Source organism: Batrachochytrium dendrobatidis (genome assembly GCF_000203795.2).
Source record: "Batrachochytrium dendrobatidis JAM81 unplaced genomic scaffold BATDEscaffold_11, whole genome shotgun sequence".
NCBI classification, from domain to species: domain Eukaryota; kingdom Fungi; phylum Chytridiomycota; class Chytridiomycetes; order Rhizophydiales; genus Batrachochytrium; species Batrachochytrium dendrobatidis.
The window spans coordinates 718,638-734,135 of NW_006281109.1; the positions used below are offsets into that span (position 1 = coordinate 718,638).

General features: G+C 37.5%; 4 protein-coding genes across 4 annotated transcripts; 2 read left to right on the forward strand and 2 right to left on the reverse strand.

Annotated features, from left to right (window-relative positions):
* Positions 1 to 1,906: 1,906 nt before the first annotated feature.
* On the forward strand, positions 1,907 to 5,198 carry BATDEDRAFT_35804 (uncharacterized protein; the record flags this gene model as incomplete). Its single annotated transcript, XM_006681099.1, has 6 exons — positions 1,907 to 2,051; positions 2,124 to 2,212; positions 2,277 to 2,339; positions 2,475 to 2,642; positions 2,730 to 2,896; positions 2,981 to 5,198. 6 exons carry the CDS (start codon positions 1,907 to 1,909, stop codon positions 5,196 to 5,198), a joined length of 2,850 nt encoding a protein of 949 aa, XP_006681162.1.
* Positions 5,199 to 6,576: 1,378 nt separating this feature from the next.
* Positions 6,577 to 8,991, reverse strand: BATDEDRAFT_26980 (uncharacterized protein; the record flags this gene model as incomplete). The annotated part of the gene is made up of 1 exon (XM_006681047.1): positions 6,577 to 8,991. One exon carries the CDS (start codon positions 8,989 to 8,991, stop codon positions 6,577 to 6,579), a length of 2,415 nt encoding a protein of 804 aa, XP_006681110.1.
* Positions 8,992 to 9,364: 373 nt separating this feature from the next.
* Positions 9,365 to 10,402, forward strand: BATDEDRAFT_30550 (uncharacterized protein; the record flags this gene model as incomplete). Its single annotated transcript, XM_006681065.1, is given in 3 exon segments — positions 9,365 to 9,579; positions 9,599 to 10,319; positions 10,340 to 10,402. The coding sequence occupies 3 exon segments, from the start codon at positions 9,365 to 9,367 to the stop codon at positions 10,400 to 10,402; spliced, it is 999 nt and encodes a 332-aa protein (XP_006681128.1).
* Positions 10,403 to 11,660: 1,258 nt separating this feature from the next.
* BATDEDRAFT_90898 (uncharacterized protein) lies at positions 11,661 to 14,254 on the reverse strand (the record flags this gene model as incomplete). The annotated part of the gene is made up of 2 exons (XM_006681229.1): positions 11,661 to 11,856; positions 13,368 to 14,254. The coding sequence occupies 2 exons, from the start codon at positions 14,252 to 14,254 to the stop codon at positions 11,661 to 11,663; spliced, it is 1,083 nt and encodes a 360-aa protein (XP_006681292.1).
* Between the last annotated feature and the right edge of the window lie 1,244 nt (positions 14,255 to 15,498).

Sequence of the window (15,498 nt, forward strand, 5' to 3'; positions counted from 1 at the left end):
TTGTATATGCAGTGCATACATGTGTGATGTATTGGATATCGGTGTTGTGTATGTTGTGTATGTTGAACAATATATTGTCATGTCGCACCAAATCGCACTACATTTAGAATGCAGTCATTAATTTATTGGTTTAATGATCGACTCGACTCACATTTACACAGTTTGTGGCCACATTCGACTGTAGTGGCCATAAATATGCATTACTGATCGATACGCATATATCAACATGTATCAGACTCGGACACGGTGTATATCAGTTGCATATACCAGTCACTGATGCAATTGATGATGATCGACTAGTCAATCAGTAATATTGTTGTATGTCGTGACTTGGTGCAACATACAGCATGATATATTGGTCAATTGTGATGTAGTACGGTCAATGGCATGCTGGTGATTTGTTGTGCTGCCTGACTGTATCTATGGTGTCGATCAGTGTCAGCAGTAATGCATTTGCATGCTGAATCTGACAAGCGGATGGTGATTGTTCCAGTCAACACATTGATTCGAGTATCGACATTCATGTGTGTGTCAACAAATGAATTGGACTGACTGCAATATTGTCATTGATCGCAGTCACTGTCGACCAATACATTGTAATACATTGATAGTCTCGACATCAACATTGCCATTCATGTCAAGTTGTGCGTAATGTGAGTCTCAGCAACCTGGAAAGTGTGACAGCATTTACCGAGATTTGATGTATTTCTTGGTTTATCGCATCATCAACTTGAACAGACACGGTTTTGATCCAAATAACCAGTTGATCAGACACTAGACATGACTTTGGTTTACACATTGTAACAAATGGCTTACAGTGTAAATATTAAAACATGACGGTTGTTTTTTGGGTTGTTACATTGATGGTTGTTTATCTACTCGAATTAAAGCATAATAGTTGTGCAACTTGGGGCTTTAGATTCCTTGTGATTAATATCTATGATGGCATTTTTCAGTTCTTGTTGTGTGAGAATATGGACTCTAGTTTTGAATACATTTACAGCAGTATTCACGTAAAATGGAACACATTTATCTCGGTGATTGTCACTATTTTATTTTGGGATAAACAATGATTAAATATTCACATTTATATTACGAATTGATTGTTCAATAAACACAACGATCATCATATGACACAATCATACTATAGTGTTGAATCTACACTTTGTGCACTCTTAGTAATCATACATTGTACGATCACCAAGTTTGAACTCACATTCATGTATTGTGTTTGATTGTCAATACAACTCTGTACACACATTTGTTGTGTTCATCACCATCCAACTCAATCTCACCATTTCAATCAATCTTGGTCAATGTTGATGATTTACACGCTAATTCATTATCCAATCTTGTCTGGCATTATTATTGGCTTTAATCACGTTTGGTTTGTACAACTGCCATGAGTTGCACTACCATTATCATTGTGTATTTGATCACCAAATACTACAATACATCAATAATACCACAGTGTAAACAGTAATACAGTTGATCAGTCTTGTGACAAGACTTTTCATCCAAGTTTGTATTTGGAAATACTCGATGGTTTAATCACCACACTATTTGTAATGCGATTGTCATTGATTTCATCTCATTCCAGTCCAGTCCAGTCCATCCGATTTATGATGATGTTTAGTAATCCATTACCATGTGTTGTAGTAAACTAACTTGTTTATTGAGCCAAATCCACAACGATCACATTCAGAATATTAATTTACAGTATTTCTAAATGCATGTTTGATAACAATCCAATTTTGTTACAAAAAACTGATCAAAACAATACTAAAATGGAACAACTCGTTTGTGTGTTTTACAACAATCCAAACATGAACAATTCTTGGCAATTGTTGAACATTCGCATGAATGAAATTGTCATCAAAATTCAACTTTACTAATTTTATCAAACATGCAGTCGAATGATAACATGAAAGAGTTGATTCAACACCTGGAAGATTTGAAACTATTAACAGCGGATGCTCAACTACACAAGGCTGATGAAATATGGGTCAGACTGCTTGAATTGATAATGGAGTTGAAACAACAGGACTACAGTAAGTTTAATAGCAATTGTATTATTGATGAGTTCAAACTGTTGCTGACTTTGTGTTGGTTTGAAATGACAGGGTCTACAGATGTAGTGCAGCGCTTACAGAGTACTCAACTAGAAGATATTGCAGCCAAGTATTTGGAGTATAATCGACCCAGTTTACAGGTATTCATATATTGTAACAATAATGGATTGTTCATGACTAAACTAATCAACATGTGTTGTGTAGATCAAAGTAATGGAATTTACTACAGTATTTGCGAATATGGTATACAGTGATGATCGGTTCAAAGTATCACATCGACTAAGCAACCAACTCTCACAATGCATGCAATCACCAAACCGTCAAGTCAAAATGATGGCAAGTCATGATTGATATTGATCAAATGATTGACATTCAACTCATCTGGTATCAATATGCATATAGGCGATGAAAACATGTACAGAGTTGTTCAATTGTAGACGCTGGAGTGAGGAGTATAAATTTGACATCAAGTCTATGGTTGAGATTATTGTTCATGAGTCCGATCAAGAAATGCTCAGATTGGCAATTGACCTGTTCTTGCAAGTTTGCAATGATATTGACGATGAAAATGTATGTTTACAATGATACAATATTGGATCAGTTTGGACAGTGTCATGTCATGTTGATTGTATACTTGACACTGAACAATATCATTAGTTTGGCATCGTGTTGTCAAGACTTGTTTCACGACTGGAATCATCCAGTGGTTCAGTTGCTGTTGGTTTTATCAGAAATCTTCAAACCATATTTTGGAATATTCATCGTCATGACCCAGTAAAAGCAGCGGGATGCGGTGTCATTCCAGCAATAGTCAATATGCTCAGGTATGTGGTGTTATGCATGAATGTGTGTCCAGTCATCACAGTTGGTAAATTTGACATGGTTGGATTGACATGACATGAATACAGGAGTGTCGATCAAGCAGTGATTAGTCAAAGTATTGATACTATCGGGAATTTTTGCAAACGTGCAGATTGTGTAGTGATTTCAGCCGAGTTGATGAGGTCGGGTTTGATTCAAATGCTTAGCGACTTGTGTGTCAGATACAGCAACAACTCTGCACTAAAAACACGCATAATCAAGATGGCTGGAACAGTTGCATCCAAAATGCGCAATTTTCCTGTATCGCTTGTACGATCGTTGGTTTTTGAGCAATTGACGATATCAGTGTGTGATGTCGATATAGATGACTCTTTGTACCTGTTTAATAATGTCAGCGACATGATTGAGAAATCTACAAACAAGGCCGAGATGATCAAGGTGTTTCAAGATTATGGAATTGTAAAGCAGCTCAACATTACTCTTTCACGTAGAGATGTGGATTTTGAATACGATTCTGCTGCTGGTGCTGTAAACCTAATCAAGACACTTGTTGATTTTGCCGATAATCATCCCGACAGTTCAATACGTACCGAGTTGGAACAAGGCGGGATATTTGAAAATCTAACGGCTATTGTACAATCGGACGATACTGACTACATAAAAAGAAGGGCTGCTGGCCAGATCATTGAAACGTGTTTCCAGCATCTGGTTCAGACTGCTAGTTCGAGCATTCAGCCATACGATGACAATGCTAAAAGTAATATGAAATCTGGAATGGCCGGATATCCATATGAACAGGTACGCACACTTGTTGAGATGCGGTATATCCAGTATCTGCAATGTATACTTTGCAAACCCATGTGGTGGATCGATATCACAAACCAGCATATTGTGGAGCAATGGAGGGTCGACTCACTCGATCGGAATATATTGCCATCAACATTTAATCTTGCCTTGGAACAACTCGGGGTTTTTGTCAAACAGCTTGTTTGTAGTGGCAGTGATGGATTGGGCACAATTGTACCAGGACCTGTTGAACTGACGTATATACTGGACAATGGCATACCTGACAATGTACATACGCGATTGATGACAAATGTATCGGATATTGAACATGGATCAAATCACAACACTGGTCAAATGGTGCACAATCTGATTGATGCATCAATGTACAGTGTTGTATATGGACAAACGATGATTGCACCACTGAGTATACGACTCAAATACACCACAATGGTACCATGCGATATACTGTTATCGACTCGACTTGTTTCAAATGTGCCCATCATTGAAGGTGATTCCGAGTTTATATCATGCAAGTCTCAATGGCTTCCGAGTGAATTCTGTGTCGAACAGGATGGCAGTGTGACCATCAACTCATACATCAACAATCTGAATCCGATATGGCATCGAGACATGTACAAATGCATTGCCAAAATATTCAAATGTTTTGTCCCGATGTTTGAAGGTCTGTTCAGAACGATGGATCCAGTGTTCAAGTATATTGATATTCACAATGGCACAAATGGATATGAACCACCAAGTCAGTCAGATCGTGGTGGTATGGAACCGGATACTGAGACCATTCGTCCCGTGTATGTACCAACACTTCCGGAACATTTTGAATCCAAATATGAATCAGCAAAGCCAGTGTCACTGCGTGGTCGTAATCTACAAGTCATTGTCAAACTCACCAACATTCAACTGACACCATCCAAACCTAAATACAACGAGGGAAACTGGCACAATGAAGGTTCAGCTAACGAATCGATTGTTGCAACTGGACTGTATTACTATGACGTGGAAAATATCACCACACCCAAACTCGATTACCGCGAGGCTGTTTATTGTTTTGATTATCAAGGAGCATCTGATATGTATTGGAAAGATGTGTGTGACATTGATCAAGAATCACCACGCAATCAGTATATAGGATCGCTTGAAGTACCAAATGGTCGGTGTGTAGTTTATCCCAATCGATACCAACACAAAGAACAATCATTTGAACTTGCAGATCCAACTCAACCAGGACACTGCAAGATTCTGACATTTTTTGTAGTGAATCCATCTTGTCGGATTGTTTCGACTGCACATGTGGCTCCACAACAACCACAATGGTACAACTCGAGTCTTGACAAGACACACATACCGCCTGAACTGTGGAATGATATCACGCAGTATATTCAAGGTGTTCAATCACCAGCTGAAGCCAAACACTATCGAGATGAATTGACAAACGACCGAACTCGAATCATAAGAGCATACAACGAAAAAATATATGAGCAGGCATATGGTGATTGGTGATTGATTGTGAGGTTGTGATTTTACAACAATGAGTTGCAATGCCAGTCAGATCTATGCAATTAAATGGATCGAATAAATTGAATGAATTGAATCAATCATGTTAATCATGCCAATCATGACAGTGATTGTTGATTATATTGACTGATTGTGTACAATTGATTGATACAAGTGATATGGATACGTCATTCGGTGTTGTTGAATCAGATCATTGCTTGATTCTGTCAATGTGATCAAATGGATTACTACAAAACTGGACATGCTCAAGTTGAATCAAGTATTGAATCGAGTATTGGATTGATATTTACACACAACCACAATTACAACCACAATTGCAATCAGCACAGTCTGAATATTAGACATTTGAATCTCACGTATCGAGTTGTGTGTTGGAATATTCAGACGGATACTCCTAAGTGATAATCTGTGACAAAGCTAATTCTAGTAGCGCACACTTTGAATCTCCAAATTAAACCCTTCATCACCACCAATCCATATTCCCCAAACTCCATTATCCTCATCTCTAGGACTCGAGTCCCCAGTAACGGTAAATGGTATCATTATTAAATTGACTAATTACAGGAATCAATCCCATTGGCTCAACTACTTTTCGTTTACAACCTCTCATTATCAAACGTGTTACTTGTTCGTATCACAAGTCAGACAATCAACTACTATAAAAGCTAATATGCTTACTCTTATCAATAAACAACTATTCAAGCTATTTCAACCATCTAATTAACTTATCACCCCTCTTCACTACTCTTGAAAAGACCAAGTCTGTTGATCTTGGATTAAAGTGCAAACTTCCTTTTTTATTTTACACTTCTGATTTGTTCTCTTCTGATAACTACTAACAGTATCAGACTATACTCTACTTTATACATTTAAATTTATACAAATCACGAAGCTCTAAAAATTCTGACAGTATACATGGAATATTGATACCAGTTTCTTGGCTGTCAATTACTGCTAAATGTGTCCATAGTTGTCACACACTGTTTATTCGAGATGTGCGATCCTGGATAAAAGACTTGGCGTACAATAGTGGATGACCTGAAATGATTGGTTGCTTACCGTGCCAGATTCATGCTCTGACTCGAATGAACACAATTGATGAGATTCACCCATAATCACTGCTATATTTTGTCCAAGATTGTAAAAATGAATCAATGTCATTAAAACTAAAACTGAATAAATGGTACTTGAAAGTTGCAATGATTTGGTTGAATTTTGTGCAGTACATGCCAACATCTAGCCAGCGTTCATTTATTGCAATCAACCACTTGCTGAATTCGATAAAATCAATACTTGAACTCATGTTTTACACCTTCTACATTTATGACTGATAAATAGTAAAATGTAAATACTAGCCAGGTTTTTAAAACTTGATTCTTGCACGAGCCGACTCGTCCAACTTTCCACCCCATTCTGATACCAATGATTCAAGTTCATCATAGCTTGCAATGCGTTTGTTGTAGCGCTGTTCAATGACCTTGTTTGCCAAATCCGTTTGATCATCATTGGTACCACAGAATATTTGTTTGATCGAGGTTTTCAATGCAGAATTGACATCAATGACCATAGAACAACCTGGATGATCATAGAGTGAACCATGAAAACCTAGAGAATTTGATGCAGAAACAAAATACGTTGAATCTGGAACATGGTTAATGTTGATCTCTGAATATATGCTCATCAGACCAAAAACAGAGTCCAACTTGAGCCCGTTTAAAAATGCTGGCGGATTCGGTAATTTTGATCGGAAAGTGGTCAGATCCGAGTTTGTAATATCAGAACCAAGTCGTTTTCGTTGATCCAAAACTATGATATAGCCAGAGTCTTTTGCGCGTTTCAGAATAAAGTATATATCCACTCCTGGTCCATTCTCACCATTGAGCACAATTTGCAAGGTCTCGCCGTCAACCCAGTCAACGAGACAACAGCTGTTGTGTTTCCGAGTGATCATCCGTGGCATATCAGGTCCATATTGCTCGTTTGATTGGAAAACTTCAGCAATTCTGATGTGAACTTGAGTATTGAAAATACCTGAATCAAACCGCGATCCATGCAGTATATCAGACAAAGAAAGTATCGATATTCCCAATACAAGAAACGAGTTGATTCTGATACAGTAGAAACTAGCACCAAAATACTCCCATGATGACCAACGAGTCATGTTGGAAAATGGATATTCAACGTCAAGCGACAAACCATTCAACGATGATAGGAGTGCCGCTTCAAGTTGGTTTAGACCGACGCTTTCATTCAATGGCCTCTTCAAAGCCTGAACAACGATATGGAACGGTATAATCACTTGACCATCATCTTGAATTTGACACATCCCGTTTGAAACCATTTGACTCCAAGTAAGGTCTCTTGCAGAAGGTAGCGATGATTCAGAAAACGGACAGTTTAGTGGATATGTAACAGGAGTGTTTGTAAAAGAAATCGCCAGTAGCTTCAAAATATCAGCGAGTGACAATTGAGGATATTGCAAATTTGAAAGCGCAACCATTCTTGCCTCCCGAAAATTGTGTTCGTTTAGATCAGCCAGTTTCATAGATACAACTTGTTTTGCAAACTCAGTCAGTAGTCTTGACACTCCGCTTAGATAAAAGACATTCCGAGCAAAGGCTTCGCTGACCACGAATCCACAGTGTGTATTCGAAATAAAAGGACAAATGGCCTCCATTGATTCCATGTGAGTTAGAAACCGGATTGGCGTTCTCTCAATATTAGAATGTGATGGTTGAGCAATACGAATCATGATCAGGTCAGTTCCCGCCAACATACAGAAAAATGTAAGCCTTGACACTTTAGCACGATAAGAAGAAGCACACAAGATATCCAGCAGAGAACTCAGTTCATCTTGACCGAGTTTTTGATACTCGTCGACTCCGACAAATAAAAGTATGTCGTCTCGAGTTTTCTGACTCCAATAAAGCTCAATGGTCGATAAAGCTAATTGCATTGTGAGCCCGCTTCTGTTTATTGGTGACTTTCTACGCATCCAATCATCAAACTTGTATTGCGCCTTGAAAACCGAATGGAGCAACCTCCAGGCAAATGAACATTTGATTCCAAGGAGCTTGTCAATCTCGCCATAGGCATTCCCGTCATTTCCAAAAGAAACGATTGCCGAAAGTCTTTTGCCTTGAATCCCTGTCATGTCTAAAACTGTGGTAGAGCACTCTGTCATAAGTCGAGTTTTTCCCAATCCCGGTATACCAGTACAAACAGGAATACGTCTTGAATTCCGATCAATATTGCTGCGCTCTTGATGGGTGGCCATAAAGCATGATGCAATGTGCTGGAGCGATTTCTCTCGACCAGCCAGCGGAAATACAACTTTTTGATTAAGATTGGTTTGCTGCTGAGATAGCACTTGTTTGTCAGTCAAATCAACTGTAGAATTAACATTCGGCCCAGAAAGCCATTCCAAGAGATCAATGGCACCCATAGGAATTTGGTTTGGATTGGAAAACTTTACAACATTCACACCACTCCTTGATTTTATAATCAGTGAATGGCCGTAACAACCAACTGAATGTTGAATAGAGGCCAGGGGTTCATTCCAAGCAATGGCTGGACCATTCACCACATAATGGAGAGTGAGCTCGTCAACAGGGATATTGTCAAGGAGGGGAGTGGTGGCAGTCTTGTAAGCAGCAACCAATTCAGCAACAGTAAACAAGGTTTGAACCCAGACAAAAGTATTAGTGTTGAGAATATGAGTATTGATTTTCACTGACTGATTGTCAAGGTATTGAATGTAAAATACTTTGTTTTCCATTGCAATTGTGAAAGAAAAGAAAGAAAAAAAAGCGACTTGAATTCAAAATTTAATATTGTGTGAAGAATGAAACAAATTCACACTTTGAATATTTAAACAATTTTGTGTTTATTTGTATTGTTCAATCGAGTGTCAATTCAACTCAATTGATTACATTATAATAGTATATCAACCAACAAGACCAATTTTGTTGGTTGATATTCACTGATACTCACTGATAACTTGATGAAAATGTGTCAAACCATGACTTTTATGACAACACTGTACAAACTGTACGAGTTTAAAAGATTATTGGTGAATATTGTCCAATTGGATTGTTGACTGCAATTATTTTGGTTGGTTCGAGTTTCATTCTTTTGTCAAAAAACAACAAATGAATATTGAAACAACAAACACAGCAACAACACAACTGTTGAATGAATACTACCAAATCAGCACTCAAGCCATACCAACACAGAGAGTCAAGTCTGAATGGCAGGATGACAACAAACGAGATTTGTTTTTGGGAATCATCCAAGAGGGAGAAACCTCACACATCACTCGACTGCACAACCTGCTGACTGCCAACCAATTTGCAGAGCAACAGGAGTTTTCAACCAAGGTCCAGTTGTCAGACCCAAAACATCATTGTACATTCATTGATGACATGTTTGGGTATTACATACTGCCATTCCACAAAGACTACAACGATTCATCCAGCTGTCACCCCAGTTTCATCAAACCCAACATCAAGAAACAACTCTGCTGATGATCTGGACTATGTTGCAAAAGTGAGTGAGCTACAGCACAAAAACTTGAACAAGGTGGTTGAGAAGAGAGACAGTGTCTGCTTGTTTTGCTGGGACAATGAAGAATCTGAAGGAGCACACATCATATCCCAAAAGAACATTGGAATGGCATACAACAAACCATCCATATTGCTACGATCTGGTTTGACACAGAAACATCAAATACAGAACGGACTGTTGTTGTGTATCAAGTGCCATGACCAGTTTGGTAAACTAAAGCAATATGTGGATGTAGTGGATGACAAACTGGTGATCAAAGTGATCAATGAGACGAATGATCTGACAAGTGACAAGCACAAGAAGTGGATTGAGACAATTGAAGATTTGAAAGTTATCCGCAGAACAAGGCAAAAGAGATGGATTGACAATCGACAAACAGTCGAATCCAACAGTGAAATGACATTGTATTTCATTCACAACAATCTCACTCGACTACCAAACAGGAACGCACTAGAGTTCCACAAGACAGCATGTCTCATTTGGTGTATGACTGGTGGTGTAGAATCTGATGATGATGTTGTCCATATGATGATGATGGCTGTACTCCTGTAGATTACCAGAGTAAGAGCATCGAGAAATGGATGGAATCGAGTGCTACTTTGATTATTGAAAATGTTCAATAAAATTGTGTATTCATTACAAGAGACTGGTTTCTGTTACAGCAATAGTTGTCATTGTAGTGAGTGTGAATACCAACAGTTGATGCTGACACCTTTGAATTCAAGCAATAATGAAAGCAACTCAAATGTCTCTTTCCATTGCAGTGAGACAGTTTGTCAACCAACAATGTCTCATCAATTGATGACATATTCAGATTCCAGTGATGATGATGTTGCTACCAATGATCGTGGAACTGATAGTGCAGTCTTTTTACACTGTGGTGGGACAACTCGGTATCATGTCAATCATGTCCATCGTTGTGGAAATCACTTGTTAATCTACTCTGAATGAACAACTTTCTTTCAATCTGTGTATCGACTGTATCGATTGTATCGTCCAACATCAAACATTATGTCAATCAATAATAGTCAAAATACAATATTATATTTTCTGTACGATTATTATAAATCACAATCAATGAAATCCATGTAAGCTACCAACTCCATCAAACACTCACTTGCTCCATTTGCCATGAAGTTGTTACAACACTTTTGATTCAATGTCAGGATGCCAATCACTTTGTATATCCTGTATATCTTGAACCCAGTGGAACTGTCCGATTTGTAGGACTGTCCGAGTTTTACACAACATGATGCTGGAAAGAACCATCAAATCACAAATGATTAATTGTGAGCATGATAATTGTAAAGCATCAGTACTTCTGTAGACAAAACACAACCATGACAAGAATTGCAAATCCAGAACAACAGGATGTGACTATTGTACATAACTTGCATCAAACCCTTGTTTGAAGACTTGTTTCAAAACTGGATGTAATGTATTCTGGGTTGACGGAAATGAATGTTCAAAATCGTTGACCAATTGCATGAAAACAGGAATCACAATCAAAATCAGAATCAGAATTGAAATTGGGCACATTAAAGTCATTTGTCATCATATCCCATGGCCAGATACCAGTATTCAAAATAGGAAATAGTCAATGGTTATTGAAAATAATCAATATTTGCCAAAATCCAAACAATACAATCATGATAACTTACTGGCTACCTCAAATCAGCAAATCGTTTGAAAATAATACCACAATAACTATCAAACATTGAATGTAATTGATGATTCACCAACAATACCACTGGATGCGGTAGATTTGGAATATCAGATACAACAAGTCAAGTGTCAATATGGCAAACGATGAACTGGATGTATTTTTCCAGCATTTGCTTGACTCGAGAAATGGTGCTGGGTTCCATCAAGATTACGGATTCATAGTATGATATATTCAACATATTTGGCGTCTACATCGGCACTCATTACCATTTGATACAATTTATGCTGTAATGTGTGCTGTTTTACCATCACTTTACCAAGAACATCTAAATCGCTAAATACATGATGAGCCATTCGGTCTACATTGATCTGAGCGTCCGTTACAGTGTGATGATGACTTTTGATCAAAGTACTAAGCCAGAATGTAAAATATACATACAATATAATGTCTCGTAGTAACTCTCGTTCAGCAACTCATTGATTCAATGATAAAGTGGCTTGTATTGATTTTGAATGATACTTTTCATCAAGGAATTGAATGTTTGATTTCAAGAGTTTGTTGGGATCCACTTTGATTGGGTTGTCCGACTTGAGCATATATCGAGGTATGTTTTCATGAGTAATAGGTTCAATATCATTGCACAAATAGTGGGTTGCTACTTTTACAAGATGGTTGATTAGATTTCGTTCAACAACATAATACTTTTGACCGTTTTTAGGTTTGATCAAGACCGAGTTCACGATCAAAGTTTGTAGATACTTGGATCTTAAGGATGTGCTTGTGATGTGTAATGGCATTGAAGTGGTTTTGAATAAACCCAAGAAAATACATTTTGGAATGGTATCAACAAACAATTGGATTGGATTTATTTTCTATTATTGTTTAAACTCGTTGAAAATGTTGGAAATGTTGGAAACCTGTTGGAAACCTGTTACAAAGTAATTCTGATTTGGACGAAAATAGTGGTTCGATTGGCTCACACAGAGTCCATTACGAGATGCTCGGATTGAGTCTTGTCGTTGATTTATTGTTGCCATTAGGAAAACCCCAATAACAATATCATGAAAATGATTGGATCAACGGTGAACATTGATGTTAAACTCGTCAAAGTCAAACTGCGGTTTACAAAACGTATCCAAGGATTCAGGAGTCGAGTTGAACCAACAAAGGCGTACAAGCAACTGATTCAACTACAAATAGAGCATTCGAACCAAGCAGGCAAGTTAAAGCGACAGTTTAATAGACATATCAACAAACATCCTTTCCACCCAAAATACAAAACAATACAGTGCAAGACACATGCTCACCAATGTGGAGGAGTTGATGCAAAATATAGCAGAAAAATCACCAATCAAAACATTGGATATTGGCTTGATATTCAATTTGGGTATATGTTGCAAAATGTAGACTGAAAAAACAATTCAATTTAATATTTCAGATAATACATTATTGTTTAATGGTAACAATCAACACATGATTAATATGGATATTGACATTGTTTTGGATCTGATTGACGGAAATGATATTATTGAATGCATGAAACGTCATAATTCAAAGTATATTGTTGAAAGTATCTATGAATATGCTATCCTTGCAAATAACACTGGTTGTTATCAGGTCATTGATGTATATGAAACAAACCATGTCAATATATCAATCAACAATCCAGTAACTGTTGATGTAATACCCAACACAGTATACACAAACATGAAATATAAAATCAATGATATGGTTGTTGACCCATTCACAATACTCGACAAATATCAACATATCAAAAAGTTTAAATTTATTCAAAATCAAAATCATCGACAAACCATCAATCTGAATCTACTTTCGGCTCTTGAGATTCTAAGCCATGCTTTGCCATATAGTTTTTCAATTGTTTTTTGGCACTAGATAATTTTCTCCTTGCCACTACATACTTTTCTTTCAATCGCTTTTCAGTGTCCGGATTGTGCATTGGTTCAGATATTTCTTTGCCCATTGCTAACGCTAACTGCTGACTGAATTTGAGGTTTGCATATTCACGATATTCTTTGCGTTTTTTCTTTTGTACTATTTTAGACAATTCAAACCTTTGTTTTATACGATTAAAGGTTCTCTGATATCTTTGGCTTAATACAGTCACTTGATTTGGAACAGTATTGGCAGACTCGTCTTCGTTCATTGGTTGTTGCTGGTCTTGTCTGGAAGTACTTGGAATGGGTTGGTCCATTGGTTGTTGCTGGTCTTGTCTGGAAGTGCTTGGACTGGGTTGATCAGCTGGCCGTTTTCGACCTCGTTTGGAAGTGTTTGGATCAACTACATCAATTGGTCGTTTTCGACCTCGTTTAGGAGTGCTCGGATCAACTACATCAATTGTTTGTTGCTGGTCTTGGTCATAGATTTGTGAATTGACTGCATCAACTATTTCTTTCCAGTCTTCAGGAGTGGTTAAACGGATTTCATTCATTATGGATTTCCAATATTCATCAGAAGTGTTTGGAATGGGTTGGTCCATTGGTTGTTGCTGGTCTTGGCTGGAAGTGCTTGGACTGGGTTGATCAGCTGGTCGTTTTCGACTTCGTTTAGGAGTGTTTGGACTGGGTTGATCAGCTGGTCGTTTTCGACCTCGTTTGGAAGTACTTGGATCAACTACATCAATTGGTTGATGTTGGCCATGGCGATAAATTTTTGAACTAATTATACCTATTATTTCTTGCCAGTCTTCGTCAGGAATCTCTGGACTGGGCTTATCAGTCGGACCAAACGCTTGACTAGAAGTGCTTGATGCTTTGGGTGAACCATCGGTATCAGTCGGGATCAGCATTGCATTAACGGTTGTTGCCGCAGTCAGTACGAATAAAATGTCAACCAATCTCATTAAGCCGATGAATAGTTTAAACTATTAATACAAAAATAGAGTGTTGAGACTGATATTGATTATAAGATTGAGTGTAATCGATTGTATTTATATGTTTTGTATAGCAAACCAACCCTTTTAGGTTAACCGACTATACAGGGTTACTTGATTGCTTTTAATGAGCCAATATCAAAGCACAGTATGCTGCTCCATAATCACAATATCATATTGATCGATTTGATGTTCATGTCGATTAAATTATGCTTTTATGACCCTTTGATCAGGTATATTGAAAAGCACACCCTCCAATAGTGTTGTATAACCGCAAACGCTCCTTTTTACAACCGTATTCATGTCAAATGGATCGCTTTGGTATTCATCATGCAATGACTTTGATTTGAGATATACAATGGTTACTACACATTGACTGCATTGCGTGTTTGATATACAACAACCATCATATGACACAATCAGACTATAATGTTGAATCTATACATTGTGCACTCTTAGTAATCATACATTATACAATCACCAAGTTTGAACCCACATTCATATGCTGTGTTTTACTGTCAATATTGCCAATACAACTCTGCACACACATTTGTTGTATTCTGAATCACGGATACGATCGCAGTCTAGTTCAACAATAATCATGACATCAGTAATGCAACTGTTGTTTGCATGTCAATCACCACCAACAATACCATTGTATTGTTAACCAGTTCATGACACTGACTGTTTATCACACATTGGCACTGTTATTTAGTGGTTCATTCGACATCAATATGGCTGTAAAAACAAAGCATTATTTTCTATTAGAATAGTATACAATTTCATTCGCAATGAATAACAAATACAATAATGATATTGTGGTAAATGGGAAAATTGCTTTATACAAAGTCTAAATACAATCAAATGGTCGCAGATACATGTATAATGCCAGTAACATTGATACTTTTTATAAATCAAAATGCACAACTATAGTTTAGATTTGTAATAAACCGACTGCTTAATCAACAGTAATCAACTAACCATTGACAATTTTGGAGCAAATTGCTCTCACTTTATTATCTGTAGTATTGCATTCGCAGAACAACGATACCAATTCTGCTGCAGGTCTGATGCCTGATTGGTGGGTCATGTTGAGCGTGAAGATCGTGTTGCTCAAACATGACAACTCAACCACCAAATCACCTGATGTCACCTGTGTG